Source organism: Symphalangus syndactylus, chromosome 5, assembly GCF_028878055.3.
Source record: "Symphalangus syndactylus isolate Jambi chromosome 5, NHGRI_mSymSyn1-v2.1_pri, whole genome shotgun sequence".
NCBI lineage: Eukaryota > Metazoa > Chordata > Mammalia > Primates > Hylobatidae > Symphalangus > Symphalangus syndactylus.
In genome coordinates this window covers 122249534-122268495 of record NC_072427.2, presented here as the reverse complement: position 1 = coordinate 122268495, position 18962 = coordinate 122249534, and the positions used below count along the sequence as shown (strand labels likewise).

General features: G+C 37.7%; 1 protein-coding gene across 6 annotated transcripts in view; it reads left to right on the top strand.

The window, feature by feature from the left end:
* USP8 (ubiquitin specific peptidase 8) overlaps positions 1–18962 on the top strand; it is a 122260-nt gene that overhangs the window by 95377 nt on the left and 7921 nt on the right. For 3 of the 6 annotated variants that reach the window (XM_063639457.1, XM_055279095.2, XM_055279094.2), the window contains 6 exons: positions 4032–4176; positions 4459–4679; positions 8648–9232; positions 11426–11512; positions 16945–17025; positions 17404–17666. In XM_063639457.1, coding sequence (XP_063495527.1) covers positions 4032–4176; positions 4459–4679; positions 8648–9232; positions 11426–11512; positions 16945–17025; positions 17404–17666 — 1382 coding nt within the window. The remainder of the gene's footprint in view (positions 1–4031; positions 4177–4458; positions 4680–8647; positions 9233–11425; positions 11513–16944; positions 17026–17403; positions 17667–18962) is intronic. The other 3 variants (XM_063639459.1, XM_063639458.1, XM_055279096.2) reach the window with 1 other exon arrangement.

Genomic DNA, 18962 nt, shown 5'->3' with positions numbered 1-18962 from the left:
TAGTGTGCGCCTATAATCCCAGCTACTCAGGAGGCTGAGGTAGGAGAATCGCTTGAACCTGGGAGGTGGAGGTTGCGGTCAGCCAAGATCACACCATTGCACTCCAGCCTGGGCAACAAGAGCGAAACTCTCTCACACACTCACAAAAAAAGATTACAAGGCAGAAGACAGGCAGAAATATTTACAACACATATGGCAGTGGTTTAAAATACTTAAAATCCAAAGAGCTTCTACAAATAAGAAAAATACTTAAGATAAAATAGTAAAATAAGTTGTAGGCACAGATAGCCATGAACAGAAAGTGAAATGCAAGTGGATGTAACCATAAAAATGGCAACTTTACTAGTATCAGATAAATGCATATTAAAACGAGTGCCATTTTCACCGATGAAGTTAACAAAGGTTTAAAAAATAATACGGCTGTCCTCAGTATTTGTGGGGGATTGAGGCTAGGACCCCCCACAAATACCAAAATCCATGGATATTCAAGTTTCTTACATAAAATGGTATAGTATTTGCATATAAACTACACATATTCTCTCATATACTTTAAATCCTCTGTAGATTGCTTATAATAACTAATAAAAAGTAAGTGCTTTGTAAATAGTTGTTATACCATATTGTTTGGAGAATAGTGACAAGAAAAAAGTGTGTACATGCTCAGTACAGACATAACCATCATAGGCCTAACTATATATTTTTTAAATTTATTTAATTTTAATTTTTATTTTTTTAAGAGACAAGGTTTTTTCTCAGTCACCTAGACTTGAGTGCCGTGGCACAATCATAGCTCACTGCAGCATTGAGCTCCTGGCTCAAGTGATCCTACTGCCTCAGCCTCCTGAGTAGCTGGGACTACAGGTGGGCACCATGCCTGGCTAATTCTTTAAAATTTTCTAGTAGAGACAAGGTATTGCTATGTTGCCCAGGCTAGTCTCAAACTCCTGGCCTCAAGCATTCCTCCCACCTTGGCCACCCAAAGTGTTGGGATTACAGGCGTGCACCACTGTGTTGGGCATCTAAGTATATATATATATTTTTAATTTAATTTAATTTAATTTAATTTAATTTTATTTTATTTTATTTATTTTGAGATGGAGTCTCACTCTGTCACCCAGGCTGGAGTGCAGTGGTGCAGTCTTGGCCCACTGCAACCTCTGCCTCCCAGGTTCAAGCGATTCTCCTGCCTCATCCTTTCCGAGTAGCTGGGATTACAGGCGCCCACCATCACGCCCAGCTAATTTTCTACTTACTGTTTTTTGAAGACATATCTTATTCTGTTGCCCAGGCCAAAGTGCAGTGGTGCCTTCTCAGCTCACTGCAGCCTTGACATCCTGGGCTCAGGCAAGTCCTCCCAACTCAGCCTCCTGAGTAGCTGAGGCATGCGTCACCATCTTAGCTAATTTTATTTTATTTTATTTTTGTAGAGATGAGATTTCACTGTGTTGCCCAGGCTGGTCTCAAAACTCCTGGGCTCAAACAATCTCCTGCCTCAGCCTCCCACAGTGCTGCTATTACAGGTGTGAGCCACCACACCCAGTCAGTTTGTTAAATTATTAACAATGATAGCACTGAATGCTGGTGAGCATGTGGTGAGAAGAAAACTCATTCTGCTGGTAGGAGGGTCAGTTGATTGCCCTTCAGAAAGGCAGTCTTAAAAGCCTTAGAACAATTCATGCTATGACATAGGGAACCCAGAAATATATCTAAGTATGGGACAATTATATGAAACTGCCAGTATTCAACTGGCATTGACCTACAAATGGCAGTTTGGCAATTTCATAAAGTTCAAACTAAGATATGTGAATGATTAGTGTATGATAAAGGTGCCATAAATCAATGAGGAAAAGATGGATTGAAATGAATGGTTTGGGGACAACTGCCTAGCCAGTAAATAAAAGAGAATGGATCTCTACCTTATTTCTTAGACCAAGCGACATCTCAAATGAATAGAAGATATAAATGTATAGATTGAAACAGCGAACTATTAGGAGAAAGCATTGGTATGTTTTATTACCTTGATGTTAAACCAAGATGTCATAAAGGAAAATGAAGACTGTGTTTATGGCTGGCCTTGGTGGCTCACACCTGTAATCCCAGCACTTTGGGAGGCAGAGGCAGGTGGATCACTTGAGGTCAGAAGTTGGAGACCAGCCTGGCTAACATGGCGAAACCCCATCTCTACTAAAAGTACAAAAATTTGCCGGACATGATGGCGGGCGCCTGTGATCCCAGCTACAGAAGAGGCTGAGGCAGGAGAATCGCTTGAACCCAGTGGGCGGAGGTTGCAATGAGCCAAGATCGTGCCACTTCACTCCAGCCTGGGCAAAAGAACTAAACTCCGTCTCAAAAAGAAAAAACATTTAACCATGTTTAAAAAACAAAAACATAAAGTAAAAATCAGGAAAAATGTTTACAATATATATGACAAAGATCTATTTTCCCTAATATTCAGAGTACATTCACTGTTTACTAAAAAAATTGCAAATAACTATAGAAAAAGGGGCAAAGGATGCAATTATTAAATAGTTAAGTCATAGAACAATATAAATGCATAGTAAATAAATGAAAAAATGTCCAACTTCACTAATAAAGAAATGCTCATTAAAACAAGATACCATTTTATGTTCATCAGTTTTGTAAAAATTATAAAGATGTATAATGGGCATTCTCATATCCTGTTGGTTAAGTGTATAAATTGGTATAGCCTTTCTGAAGGGCAGCTGGGCATCATATTAAACCAGCAATTCTACTCCTAGGTAATTATCCTAAAGAAATATATATATTTTTTTCTTTCTTTTTTTTTTTCCGAGATGACGTCTCGCTCTTATCCCCCAGGCTGGAGTGCAATGGCGTGATCTCGGCTCACTGCAACCTCCGCCTCCCGGGTTCAAGCGATTCTCTTGTCTCAGCCTCCCAAGTAGCTGGGATTATAGACACCTGCCACCACGCCCGGCTAATTTTTGTATGTTTAGTAGAGACGGGGTTTCACCATGTTGGTCAGGCTGGTCTTGAACTCCTGACCTCAGGTGATCCTCCCTCCTCGGCCTCCCAAAGTGCTGGGATTACAGGCGTGAGCCACCGTGCCCAGCCAATATATTTATATATTTTTTTAAGTGATCATTTCTAAGATTAGCAATATATTGAAAACCTTATAATGTTCATGTACCTTAGCTTAAGCAACTCCCTTTCTGGGAGTTTTCCTTAAGGAGGTGACTAGGTATGTGCATGTATAAGGATCTTTTGTGTTTATTTCAGCATTGCTTATAATTAAATGGGGAAAAAAACCCAAATGTTCAAATGATTGACTCAGTTTTGGGGTCTGTGTATAAAGTAGAATAGGCCATGCGCAGCAGCTCACGCCTATAAATCCCAGCACTTTGGGCTGAGCCAGGTCGATCACTTAAGCCCGGGAGTTCGAGACCAGCCTGGGCAACGTGCTACCTCACAAAAAGTACAAAAATTAGCTGGCTGTGTTGGCGCATGCTTTTAGTACCAGCTACTGGGAAGGCTGAGGTGGGAGGATCAATAGAGCCCAAGAGGTCAAGGCTGCAGTGAGTTGTGATTATGCCGTTGCATTCCAACTTGGGTGATAGAGCAAGACCTTGTCAATCAGTCAACCAGTAGTCGAATATTACCTAGCATTGCAAATGATGATATAGCTCTATATTGATGAAAGATGTTCATAGAAAAGCAACATCATAAAGGTTTTATTGAAAACTCTCTATAAGAGTAAACTCCAGAATGTAAAGTGGTATGGGGGTGGTGAGGTTATGGGTCATTTTTGTTTTATATTTAGTAATTTATTTTCTAATTTTTCTTCTAAGATCATTGATTATTTGTGTGGTTTTTAAAAGCTCACCTATATAACCGTTTCATTTAATGTTGAATTTTGAATTCAGTTCTCATTTTGTCATTATTTAGAAGATAAATCTTGTCCTTAAGGGAACAACTTTAAAATTTAGATTTGTTGTGTTTTTAGCTGTTGAAAGATTGCTGCCCTATTAAAAATATGATTTCCTTATTTATAGTGGGAAAGTAAAACTGTCCTGCGCAATGAGCCTTTGGTTTTAGAGGGAGGCTATGAAAACTGGCTCCTTTGTTATCCCCAGTATACAACAAATGCTAAGGTCACTCCACCCCCACAACGCCAGAATGAAGAGGTGTCTATCTCATGTATGTATGTGAAAATTTTTGTTTAAAATTGCTTTGGTAAAATATAGTTTAAAATTGTTTTCCTGGTGACATTCTTGGTTGTGTGTGCATTTGTCCTATTAGAGAGCAGTTTGTTTTCAGGCATAAAAATATAAGCCTGGAAGTTTGCATTTTCTTTAAGACTGTTGTAATTGTTTTTTCACTTAGTTTACATTTAATTATTACATGAACATGCATGAGAAATGTAAGTACTGTGTATGGGGTTTGCTATTCTAAAAAACATTTTTATTTTTGGAATTTTAGTGGATTTTACTTATCCCTCATTGGAAGAATCAATTCCTTCTAAACCTGCTGCCCAGATGCCACCTGCATCTATAGAAGTAGATGAAAATATAGAATTGATAAGTGATCAAAATGAGAGAATGGGACCACTGAATATATCAACTCCAGTTGAACCAGTTGCTGCTAAATCTGATGTTTCACCCATAATTCAGCCAGTGCCTAGTATAAAGAATGTTCCACAGGTATGTTCTTGATTTTAACTTTATTCTCGCTTTTGTTTTAATATTAAATGTATAGCTGGGCACAGTGCCTCACGCCTGTAATCCCAGCACTTTGGGAGGCTGAGAGGGGCGGATCACCTGAGGTCAGGAGTTTGAGACCAACCTGGCCAACATGGTGAAACCCCCCTCTCTACTAATAATACAAAAATTAGCTGGGCATGGTGGTGGGTGCCTATAAATCCAGCTGTTAGGGAGGCTGAGGCATGAGAATTGTTTGAACCCAGGAAGCGGAGGTTGCAGTGAGTCGAGATTGCACCACTGCACCCCAGCCTGGGTGACAGCAAGACTCTGTCTCAAAAAAAAAAAAAAAGAATTAAATATATAGTAAAGAAATGAAGTTTAATATATAACCTTTAACATCTTAGAAAAAAGTATCAGTGAGAAGAATCTGTATGTTTTGATAAATTTTTTGTTTAAAAATTTTTCATCATAATTCAGCGTTACCGCCACGCCTATATTAGAGTAGATAATTAAGGGATTTCCAAGCCAGTTGGCGATCCATTTGCTACAAACAATGCCAATAAAAGATTGCATTATCACAGTAAATTAGAATAGCCCTTTTGGGATTTTTTTGTATTATAATTTGACCCATAGTATTTTCATAAATAGCTTGGCTTACATATGATAGGTATGTGATGTCAGTATTTTGGTTTTAAAACAATGCTTTAGTTCCATTTCCTTAGAATTTGGCACGCAAATAACAGGCATGTTTAACAATAATCATTTAAAAGTTTTTAAATAACCAAGACATTACAAATAAAAAAATTTTAGTTTTACATCCTTCATTTGGGTTTATTTAAAGAAAGGTTAACTAATGTTCCCCCTCCATGCATTTCCCAATAACATTTTTTAGCATTCATTTTTAATTTTTTTCCCCAGATATATTTAAAACAGTATTTCACATTTAAAGTGGATGACGTTTGATTTATGGAGCAGGTATTGAATAGGAAATCTGGTAATTTTTTGTTATAAACTGAAGTGGTTCATTTGTTCATTTTTTAAGGTCTTTTAGTATTGCAGAATAAAGTGCAGACTAAATAGATGTGATTAAACAACTTAAAGGGTGAATTTAGGAAATTCTAAAAAGAACTTATGTTATTGCATTTCCTTTCAACTTAATCTATTTAAACGCTAATCCTTTTGTGTCCGAACATAACTTTATGAGATACATACAATTTTCAGACATATTTTGAAGATCTTCTATATAAAAAGCATGAGGGCTGGGTGCCATGGCTCATGCCTGTAATCCCAGCACTTTAGGAGGCGGAGGCAGATGGGTCACCTGAGGTCAGGAGTTCCAGACCAGCCTGGTCAACATGGTGAAACCCCATCTCTACTGAAAATACCAAAATTAGCCAGGTGTGGTGGTGCATGCCTGCAGTCCCAGCTACTCAGGAGGCTGAGGCAGGAGAATCACATGAACCCAGGAAGCAGAGTTGTAGTGAGCCGAGATTGGGCCACTGCACTCCAGCCTGGGTGAGAGTGAGACTCTGTCTCAAAAAAAAAATAAAAAATAAAAATAAGACAGCATGAAAGTTTGTAAATACAAGAGATGGATTCTTCTGATGTTTAGAAGGAGAGATCTGTATAAAATCAGCCACAGCATAAGGCAGAATATCATAATTGTTCTACAAGGCACTGGAGCACAGAGCAAGGAGAATATTCTAGCTGAGAAGATCAAGGACGTCTTCATGGAGACAGTATTTTATCTGGGCTTGAAGAATAGGATTGGAGGATGGAAGAAACAAGTAGAAAATTGTATGACCAAAGGCATAGGGCATGCTCTGGGGCCAGTGAACAGTTTCGGCATATGTGGGCACTAGTCCTTGTTGGAGAGAGGAAGTTATGATAGTAGATAAGATTAGAAGGATGGACAAGAGTCATCAAGAGAGACTTGGATCAAATTTGAATTTTGTCCTGTAGGCACAAGGAACCATTAAAGAATTTTAAACTTGAGAGTAACATGATCATAACTATACTTTTAAGATTAGGGAAAAATAGATCAAGCCACCAAAATGTAAATGGAAACAACATTTATTTTTGTTTCTGTTCCACCTCTTGTTAACCTCATCCCTATAGTGGTTCTTCCTACTTTATTCTCAAATACATGCAGAAAAAAGACAGGATTTTTGTTAAGAGGCAGAAAGAGAAGTGAACAGGAAAAAATTTATTTTTTCTACACTAACTTCGTTTTCTTCTTTTCTTTTTTTTTTTTTTTTTTTTTTTTTGAAAACCATCTTGCCCTCTCATCCAGGCTGGAGGCTGGAGTGCAGTGGCGTGATCACAGCTCACTGCAGCCTCGACTTCCTGGGTTCAAGCAATCCTCCCACCTCAGCCTCCTGAGTAGCTGGGATTATAGGCACATGCCACCACACCTGGCTAATTTTTGTATTTTTTTGTAGAGATGGGGTTTTGCCATGTTGCCCAGGCTGGTCTCGAACTCCTGGCCTCAAGTGATCTACCCAGCTCGGCCTCCCAAAGTGCTGGTATTACAGGCATGAGTCACTGCGCCTGGCAACTTGTTTTCTAGTAGAAAAGCATAAATTCGTTTTGTAAGAACACTATGTAGATTGTTATTGGCACATGTTCTTACAAGTTTTTATTTTTGTTTCAGTACACAGTATTCTCAAGAAATGATGTTAGGGTCACTTCTCTAGTGTTAATATGCTGTTAAATTGAGGTAATAAACGTTTAACTCATTAAATCAGGAACTTAGGTAGTTTATTACACAACTTGAAGGAAACCAGTTAGTATTTTACCTCCTGTAAAAGTTGTTAGGGAAGATTGCATTTGTTCCCTCAGTAACATAGTTATTAACTGTGCCAGGCACAGTCTCCGTCCTTTCAGAGCTTATATTCTAGGAAGGAAGAAAAATTTTAAATAAGTAATTATAGTTATTTGATCAGAATTCCTATAGAGGGAGAAGAATAAAGTATTATAAGAGCATGTATCGGGGACTTGGCTAGTTCTAGGAACCAGGGAAGTCTTTTCAGAGGGAGAGATGTGTAAGCCAAGACCTAATGTGGGCATTATCTAGATGAACAGCTGATAGACCTAAGTTGGGAAGGAGCATGGCATCTTGGAATAATTTTTTTTTAAGGTAAGTATAGCTGGTATACACAGCCATATGACTGGAGAGGTAGGCAGATGTAAGACCATACAGGGCATTACAGGCTATGGTAAAGATTTTAGGTGTACTGAGAGCATAGTGGGTATCAAATTTGTGTTAAAATGAGTACTCTGGCTATAATGTGGAGAAACAGATTGGGGGGCGGGGGCAAGAGGAGAGATGGGCAACTAGTTGAAAGCTATGCTGTAGTCCTGGTGAGAGAGGAGGTTGGCATGGTCTTGGCCTGTGGTAGAAGAGATGGAGGGACAGATATAGGAGGAAAATTAACAGTGTGCAGAAGGATATGGGAAGAACATATCATGGGACTCAGGTTTTTGATTTGTGCAACTATTGGGAGAGTGAGAGTGGTTACAACCATGAGATTAGGACCATGTTTGTGGGGGTGGGGGGAATCGTGAATCCATTTTGGCTATATGAGGTTTGAGATACATGTGTTGACACTCAAATGGAAATATTGGGTAGGCATTTGGATACCTGGAAGTGGAACTTAAGTCTAGATATGCCCAGGTCTATGTTTTATGTTTTAGAATAAAGACATTTTTAACTCTTTTGTATACAAAACACTCAGGAAGAATTGAAAGTGTTGAATCAAGAGGATGTAAGTTCCAGTGATGTTTGAATATCTCCCATTCAAGTTCTGTTTTATGAGAAATCTTGACACTGAGTAATTAACAAATAGATGTCCTGATAGATGTTGTCTCCACAGAGTGACACTTCTTTTATCACAACTTGATCTCAAGAACTGAGGTTATTTCCTGATTTTTGACAAAAATGTTTTGCTCTGGTTTTGTTGCTCTAGATTGATCGTACTAAAAAACCAGCAGTCAAATTGCCTGAAGAGCATAGAATAAAATCTGAAAGTACAAACCATGAGCAACAATCTCCTCAGAATGGAAAAGTTATTCCTGATCGTTCCACCAAGCCAGTAGTTTTTTCTTCAACTCTCATGTTAACAGATGAAGAAAAGGCTCGTATTCATGCAGAAACTGCTCTTCTAATGGAAAAAAACAAACAAGAAAAAGAACTTCGGGAAAGGCAGCAAGAGGAACAGAAAGAGAAACTGAGGAAGGAAGAACAAGAACAAAAAGCCAAAAAGAAACAAGAAGCTGAAGAAAATGAAATTACAGAGAAGCAACAAAAAGCAAAAGAAGAAATGGAGAAGAAAGAAAGTGAACAGGCCAAGAAAGAAGATAAAGAAACCTCAGCAAAGAGGGGCAAAGAAATAACAGGAGTAAAAAGACAAAGTAAAAGTGAACATGAAACTTCTGATGCCAAGAAATCTGTAGAAGATAGGGGGAAAAGGTGTCCAACCCCAGAAGTACAGAAAAAGTCAACAGGAGATGTGCCCCATACATCTGCGACAGGGGATTCAGGTTCAGGCAAGGTAAGCAGAAACAGTACAAATTGCCAACGAAGTGAAAGAAAATGTATATGAAAATGTGAAAACACCAGTGGCATTCCATAAAAGGGCAGGCATTTCGAATAGTCTTTTCAGGGGTGATAGAATGTACTGATCTATCCACATTTGCTCACCTATTCTCCTTTGAGGCCAGTGCCATACATTTATGAAATGATTGGTTGGGAATGAAATTGCTTTTTGTATATTACATCTATAAAATGCAATATATTTCAAATAATTGAGATAAATAGCTACATTCTTCATTTTTATGTTTGATGTATGATCATGGAAAGACTAGAGTGAAATATAATCTCCTCAGTATGGGGCAACTAGATGCCAATATTTGTATGATAGAATTTATGTCTGTTTAGAATATATCCAAAATCAGTGACATCTAAATGGCCTAACATTTATCTTTGCATATAATGATTTTTTGGTCAGATCGGTGTCATTTTGTTTCTTGCTTTGTCTATTCAAATAATATTGGCAAATAACCCAATTAATTTTGCCCTTGGCTACACACCCAAAATTGTTATTTTTGTTATTCTTTTCCAATCTCTAATAATGCCATGCTTTTCTTTTTTTCTTCATTATGTCATTAACAATGCCTTTTCCTTTTGAACACCAAGTATATGTTTATAATACCAAGAACAGTTATAGTCCTTTTTACATATGTACAAATGGAAAAAACATTTTTAGCAGTGTGGAAATGACTTCTAATGGAAGGTGGGATACCATCTTTACAGAATGTCAATTTCTATACTTCTCAAACACAATTCAGGCATGTTACCAAAATTAATTCATAGTCAAGCTGCTCTTATCCAGGGAACACTTATCTGGTAACCTCTGCTATTAAAAAAGATAGCTTCCATGCAAAACTTCTAAACACCCCAAATTGGGGATATGAAGCCCATGTACTAAAACTCTCTAATTTTACTCACAGGAGGAGCAAAACATGTGCACTCCAAGATACAATTTAAGTGTTATTCATTGAGTAGCTACTATATGCCAAGTATTTTCACTGCATTATCTTATTTACCCCTAATGATAACCCCATAAGGTATTCAATTTACAAGTGAACCTGAAGTTTAGAGGTTAAATATTTGCGTAAGATCACATAGACAGTGAGATTCCAAAGCCAGTTCTTTTCCATCTTGCTATACTAGAGGCATGCAGTCTTTAGAACTTAAATCATTTATATTTGTGGTCATTTAGTATATAGGTGCCAAATATTCCTACACATCTAAGATTGCATTCCTTGTGTGCTCCTTTTAAAAGTAGGAGAAATATGTAATTTATTCTAGAATAAATTTTGTTAAAATTATCAATTTTACTTTTAATTTTAAAAATTTCTTAGTAGAGTTATTTTAAAATAAGATAAAAAACTAAAATGAGTTTTTAAAAAGAATCTATGGGCTGGGCGCGTTGGCTCACGCCTATAATCCCAGCACTTTGGGAGGCCTAGATGAGCGGATCACTTGGTCAGGAGATCAAGATGATCCTGGCTAACATGGTAAAACCCTGTCTCTACTAAAAATACAAAAAATTAGCCAGGTGTGGTGGCGGGCGCCTGTAGTCCCAGCTACTCAGGAGGCTGAGGCAGGAGAATCGCTTGAACCCATGTGGCAGAGGTTGCAGTGAGCCAAGATTGTGCCACTGCACTCCAGCCTGGGTGACAGAGCGAGACTCGGTCTCCAAAAAAAAAAAAAAGAATCTGTGATGTTATAAGAAGATATGAATATAGATTTTTGCATTTTTTACTATTGGTCTGTATCTTAATTTCTTCATTCTCTTGAATACTTTTAAATTTTTTGAAGCACAACTCCTTTCAAGGTAACCAAAATCGTAATAGTATTAAATAAAAGAATAATGTTCAAGTTAGGTCATGGTGAATATACATTAATGATCAGCATTTTATACTTGGCCATGTAGTGTGAACCAGTGCTCCACAATCCATTTTGATTTTCATCTTTTTTTTTTCTTCACTGATTCATCACAGTTCTTTAGTTTTTTAAGTATTTTGAATGTGACAGTAAAATATAATAAAATTTTCAGAGGCCTTTTTTTTTCTCCTTTTACATTTTCATTCTCATAGATTTGGTTGTGTTAGCTAGTAGCTTTATGTTGGGAGGAGAGTTAAAGTTTTCTTTCACTTCTGTAATTTTAATAATTTTACAGCCATTTAAGATTAAAGGACAACCAGAAAGTGGAATTCTAAGGACAGGAACTTTTAGAGAGGATACAGACGATACCGAAAGAAATAAAGTAAGTAGTTTATTGCAGGAAAAAACTGGAAAAAACATACAAACATGGATTATAACTATGTGATTATCTTACCACACTGTCATCTTTTATCATGAGATCTACAGTGTAAGGGGATCGTTGCCATCTTTGGTAGCTGGTGTTTTGCTTGTTTTTGCATGATCAATCCATTTATATGCTAAAGGAAATAGAGTTTGTCTTCCTGTTTAAAGTGTGACAGCATATTCTATTTATTTTATGAAAGTAAAAAATGTTTAGGCATTACCCTATGATGCGGCAATTCTACTGCAGGGTATACACCCAAAAGAATTGCAAACAAGAAGTATTTGTACACCCATGTATTATTCATAATAGCCGAAAAATGGAAGCAACCCAAATGTCCATCAGCAGGTGAATGCATAAACAATATGGTATGTACATATAATGGAATATTATTCAGCCTTAAAAAGGAAAGAAATTCTGACACGTTACAACATGGATGAACCTTGAGGTCATTTGCTGAGTTAAATAAGCCAGTTGCAGGATAAATACTGAATGATTCCATTTCTATGAGGTTTGTAAAGTAGGCAGATTTATAGAGACAGAAAGTAGAATGGTGGTTGTTAGAGCTGGAGAAAGGGGAAACGGGGAGTTATTGTTCAGTAGGTACAGAGTTTCAGTTTTACAAGATGAAAAGAGTTCTGGAGATTGTTGGCACAGCAATATACTTAATATCACTAACCAGTGCACCTAAAAATGGTTAAGATGGTAAATTTTATGTTATGTGTATTTCATCACAATTTTTTAAATACATAGGCTTTGTATAAGACATCTTTGCCGGGCACGGTGGCTCACGCTTGTAATCCCAGCACTTTGGGAGGCTAAAGCAGGCGGATCACGAGGTCAGGAGATCGAGACCATCTTGGCTAATAACATGGTGAAACCCCGTCTCTACTAAAAATACAAAAAAAAATTAGCTGGGCATGGTGGCAGGCACCTGTAGTCCCAGCTACTCGGGAAGCTGAGGCAGGAGAATGGCATGAACCAAGGAGGTGGAGCTTGCAGTGAGTCGAGATTGGGCCACTGCACTCCAGCCTGGGCAACAGAGCGAGACTCTATCTCAAAAAAAAAAAAAAATGGCATCTTTGCCTTTGTTTTTCCTTCAGAATTTGAGATACAATTTGCATACCATAAAATTCACCCAATTTTAGCATGCAGTTCAGTGGTGGTTTTTTTTTTTTTTTTTTTTTTTTTTAGTTATTTAGTGTTGTGAAACCATTAATACAATCCAATTTTAGAACATTGCCATCACACCAAAAAGACCCCATGCCCAATTTAGTCTACCCTAAAGCCCAGGCAACACTGAGTCTACTCTCTGTTTCCATAAATCTGCCTTCTCTGGGATATATATACAGTCTTCCCTTGGTATCTGTAGATGACTGGTTCCACAACCTCCCTGTCATACCAAAATCTGAGGATGCTCAAGTCCCTTATATAAAATGGTACAGTGTTTGCATATAACCTATACATATCCTCCTATATACTTTAAATCATCTCTAGATTATATACCTAACACAATGTAAATGCTATGAAAGTAGATGTTATCCTGTATTGTTTAGGGAATAATAAAAGCCTGCACATGTTCAGTACACCCAGGATTTTTTTTTCAAGTATTTTCAATTTGTAGATGGTTGAATTCACAGATACAGAACCGATGAATACAGAGGACCGACTCCATATCCAATCTAAATCTATGTGAATTTAACATGTTAAATTTTTGTTAAGTCATTCTGCTGTATTTTGCCATTAAAAAAATCTGAGACCAGCCTTGGCAACATAGCAAGACCCCATTTCTCCACAGAAAGGGGGAAAAAAAGGGTATGGTTGCTCCTGCCTGTAATTCCAGCACTTTGGGAGGCTGAGGCAGGTGGATCGCTTGAGCCCCAGGAGTTCAAGACCAGCCTGGGCAACATGGCAAAACCCTGTCTCTAGAAAAAAATATTAAAAAATTAGCCGGGTTTGGTGGTGCCTGCCTGTAATCCCAGCTAGTTGAGAGGCTGAGGTGGGAGGATCACCTGATCCTGGGAAGGTCAAGGATACAGTGAGCCGTGATCATGCTACTGCATTCCGGCCTAGGCAGCAAGGGTGAGACCCTGTCTCAAACAAAAGCGGAAACAATGACATAAAATATATTAAGGCTAGAATGACTGACTGAATTCACAGTTTTCTTATTTTTGACTGCAACAGTTAAAGAGCCACAGCAACAACAAACCCATTGATATTTATACAAAAAAAGTTCATTAACTACAGAAGTCAAATAATTTATATAATTTATTTGTTTAGATCTAAGATTAACTAAATATAACACATAACCCATTAAAACCATGTTATGTAAGAATGATACAATGGACTTTGGGGACTTGGGGGCAAGGGATAAAAGACTACAAATAGGATGCAGTGTGTACTGCTCAGGTGATGGGTGCACTAAAATCTCACAAATCACCACTAAAGAACTTACTAATGGCCGGGTGCTGTGGCTCACACCTGTAATCCCAACACTTTGGGAGGTCGAGGTGGGAGAATCATTTAAGGCCAGGAGTTTGAGACCAGCCTGGCCAACATGATGAAACCCTGTCTCAACAAAAAGTAGTCGGGCGTGGTGGCACGTGCCTGTAGTCCCAGCTACTTGGGAGGCTGAGGCAGGAGAACCGCTTGAACCCAGGAGGCAGAGGTTGCAGTGAGCTGAGATCACGCCACTGCGCTCCAGCCTGGGCAACAGAGCGAGACTGTCTGGGAAAAAAAAAAAAAAAAGAACTTCCTAAAGAACTTACTAATGTAACCAAATACCACCTGTACCCCAATAACCTATGGAAAAATAAAAACAGAAAAAAACACGTTTTATTAAAGTTCTTCTAAGAACCAAAAATAAAATTTCTTAAGATGTGTAAACCTGACAAAAATTAAGAACTTAAGCCTTAGTCAAACAGCAGTGCTCCAAAAGTGAAACCCAAAGGAGCTGAAAATGAGTTAACAATAAGAGAAAATGAAGAGAGAGAGATGTATATATACACATGCCTTCTCTTCTCCTGACATCCTTCTGTTCCTTTTAAAGAGAAAGAGTAGGGATTAGATGACCAGAACCACAAAGTGAAGACTAAAAAATAGAAAGTGAAAATTGAGGTTTGCAGTTACTCCCACTGGTCCTGACGTTCTAAGCAGGGCTTCACACCAGCTACAGCCAAGGTCTTTGGCAACATTGAAAGGAAAGCAAAAGTTGTCTTTGTTGGCCACCCACCATCTTGCCCCATCTCTGCCCTTCAGGAAGCAAGGGTATTCAGTATATCTTCTGGCTGTCTTAAATCTCATACTATATGATCCACTCTACACTCATTCTGTGTAAAATGCCACAGACAACTAAGTATTGATTAAATAGCATTTTAAAGTAATTCTCACGTATTAAGAAGGCTCAATAAAACTTACTGTATTTGCTGAGCAACTACTATGTCTCTAGCACTGTGCTAAATGCTTGAGGGCAGTGTTTTTAAAATCCATAAGGTCATAATCAGTGTAAGTATAAGCCTAGGTGTGGTGGCACACGCCTGCAGACCCAGCTACTTGTGAGAGTGAGGCAAGAGAATCATTTGTGCCAAGGGTTCAAGAACAGCCTCAGCAATGTAGTGAAACCCCATCTCTAAAATTTTTTTAAATGATATTTGCAAACATTTTCTCCCAATATGTGGCTTATCTTTTCATTTTCTTGATGGAGTTTCTTGAAGCACATAAGTTTTTGTGGAAGTCCATTCTGTCATATTTTTCACATGTGGATTGTGCTCTTGGTATTGTATCTAAGGAACATTTTTTTGACCCAAAGTCATAAAGTAATAAAGATGTTTTCTTCTTAAGGTTTTAGTTTTGTTCCTTAGATCTATGATCCATTTCAAGTTAATTTTTATATATAGTGTGGTAAGGATCTAAATCCATCTTTTTGCATGTGGATATTTAGTTGTGCCATTTGCCTTCATTTTGGCAGAATTTTTTTCCAGCACACATATTCTATTTATTACATGTTTGTATTCAACAGAATTTGTCACCAGGCAGGAGTACAGTGGCGTGATCATAGCTCACCTGACCACCTGGGCTCAAGCCTTGACCACTTGGCTCAAGCGATCCTCCCACCTCGGCTTCCTGAGTAGCTAGGACCACAGGTGCATGCCACCAAGGTTGGCTTTTTTTTTTGGAGATGGAGTCTTGCTCTGCCACCCAGGCAGGAGTGCAGTGGCACAAACTCAGCTCACTGCAACCTCCACCTCCCAGGTTCAAGCAATTCTGCCTCAGTCTCCCGAGTAGCTGGAATTATAGGTGCATACCACCATGGCTGGCTAATTTTTGTATTTTTTTTTTTTAGCAGAGATGGGGTTTCATCATGTTGCCCAGGCTGGTCTCGAACTCCTGACCTCAGGTGATCCACTTGCCTTGGCCTCCCAAAGTGCTGGGATTACAGGCGTGAGCCACTGTGCCTGGCCAAACCTGGCTAATTTTTAAAATTTTTTCATAGAGACGGGGTCTGTGTTGCCCAGGCTGATCTCAAAAACTCCTGGGCTCAAGAGATCCTCCTGCCTTGGCCTCCCAAAGTGCTGAATTACAGGCGTGAGCCAACCTGCCTGGCCTAGAATGTATGTATCTTAAGACATGAAGAATATAAAAATAGAAATGGGTGGTTCATCAGGCGTTTTTGTTTTCTATTAATAATTTTTTAAAGGAAGTGGAAGTATCACATTCAATTACATTGAAGTTGATGCCTCAATATATTGGTTTGTTTTTACTTATATAACATTTCATCAGTATTTTGTGGGATGAATGAATATAGAAGAAGAAATGTTAGGAGAGCAAGATGACTTTAGGTAGATTTAGAATAAGCCATGATAATGAAATTTTGTAGCCTTTCTTGTGAATATTCATTTGCTAGGATGCTGTAACGTCTATTCTCTACTTACACCTCTTAGCATACAGAGAAAGGGCACACTTAGTCCTAAAGAATACATTAGGTTTATATTTTATGTAATCATTTGCTGTGGAAAACTAAAAAAAAAAAATTTGACTAAAATACCTTGAGATGCAAAATTAAAAAAAAGAATGTGGCCTTTATTTGCATGGATCCACTGTCTTCCTCCCCGTGAACTACCACAGAAGGCCATCTACCTCCACCTTGCCACCTGCTATCATTACAGGCTTAGACATACCCCTCTACACCTTGGTATAGTAATATTTGGACTTTGAGAAAAAAGATAATTTTTTTCATCTCTGAATCTGTTTTTTAAAATATGAAGGGCAGCCAAGGCAAGGTTTTTTGATTCTTTGGTACAAGTAGCTTAAGTTTTTATATGACAAAATTTAATTGAAAAATCAGATTTTTTAAAAAAATTTTTTAATTTTTTATTTTATTTTATTTTAATTAGGCTCAACGAGAACCTTTGACAAGAGCACGAAGTGAAGAAATGGGGAGGATCGTACCAGGACTGCCTTCAGGCTGGGCCAAGGTAAAAGTCAGAATTAGCAGTAAAATAGCCACTGTGTTCCTAAAAAATGTTTGTTTATTTTACACCTTCTGTAATGCAGAGTCAATTCCATTTCTCCATTATAGAGAACATAGCTTATTCCCCTAATTATAACAGGATGAGATTTCTCAATACCCAACCTGAGATGCTGGCTACAATATATGAGCATTCTGGCATTTATCATTTAGAAATGGTGTATTACTTTAAAACTAAATTTCGTTTGAAGTTTATCACCATTTTATTCGAATTATTTTAATCCAAAAGTAAATTTAGCAGAATACTTTGGAGTGTTTTCTTTTTTTATATAATGCTTATTTTTGTTTTTTGACCTGTTTTTTTTTTTTTTCTTTTCCATCTAAGTTTCTTGACCCAATCACTGGAACCTTTCGTTATTATCATTCACCCACCAACACTGTTCATATGTACCCACCGGAAATGGCTCCTTCATCTGCACCTCCTTCCACCCCTCCAACTCATAAAGCCAAGCCACAGATTCCTGCTGAGCGGGATAGGGAACCTTCCAAACTGAAGCGCTCCTACTCCTCCCCAGATATAACCCAGGCTATTCAAGAGGAAGAGAAGAGGAAGCCAACAGTAACTCCAACGGTTAATCGGGAAAACAAGTATGTTTATCTTAACTCCTAGAACTAAAATAATGTGCTGTATTTCAAAATTTCTACTCTGAATCTATCAGCATGTTAGTGTGAGGGAGTTGGAAATTTCTGTGGATGGCTATACCAGCCGTTATTATTTACCACAGAGAACAACACAAATGAATAGAGAAAATGTTGTTGATTTTTCTCCCAAGTGCTCACTTAATATCATACCAGAGAGGATTATTTTAAGTGTTAATGTAGATATAAAATCATTGTTATGTTTTACAGTTTCGTGCCATAGTACCCTCACGTTTTTCATAGACCTCCTGTGGTCCCGGAATCTCCCTTTGAGGACCATAATTTTCAGGAATATTGAGCTTGCCTTATTACAGCACTCAAGTTCCAAACTTTTTTTTCCCTTAGCCAATAATGTAAGCGAAGTTTTCCTATAGTATTAAAATAACAAGCACTTTAGTATTATATCATCCTCTAATCCTTATTCTGTTCCTTTTTCCTTCATTGTATTTTTGCTATTCTGTTTACAAATAGTGACCAATAGGTTAGGTTTCCCAAAATAGTTTCATTTAGCTATACTTCTGGCTTTGTCCCTTTTGGAATCCTCTTAGCTTACTACTGATAGGGCTATGAGGAGATGATTTAAGTCTGTTTACCACTTCTAATCTTTACTTTTTTGGGAGGAGGGGGGCAATAGTTGGAAGTATAAATAAATGGTTTTTTTTCCCATTTATTATATACTTGTATTTGCTAAGGAATTTTAATTAGGCTGTCTTTTAAGCCTAATCCTAAGTAAGTTGAACACATCCTAAGAAAGTTGAAATTTTTTCTGAGAACTTACCCTGCCAGGTGCAGACTTATTCAAAGGAGCTTTTAACATGGCACATGGATACATATGTAACAAAACTGCACATTGTGCACATGTACCCTAAAACCCTAAAGTATAATAAAAAAAAAAAATTCAATTAATCTTTTAGGGTTCATTATAACAACTAGTGAGATTTAATTTCTTCTTGAATCATCATTCTTAGTAAAGTGTTAATTTGATAATGTTTTAAGGACTATATGCTGTTCGTGTATTTTTTTATATATTGAACAGAAACAGCACGCGAGTATGCACCTGAGTACATGTAAAGAAAAGCTGATAGAAATACAGTTTAATCTGTTCTCAGTATGACTTTTAGGGGTGGAAGAATGTTAAGGATTAATTAAAAAAGAAAAAAGACCTATCAGTTAAGATTTTCCTTATGCTTGAGCAGTTCTAGTAGTTCCACATATAAATCAAATGCACCATATTACAGAAGTCTA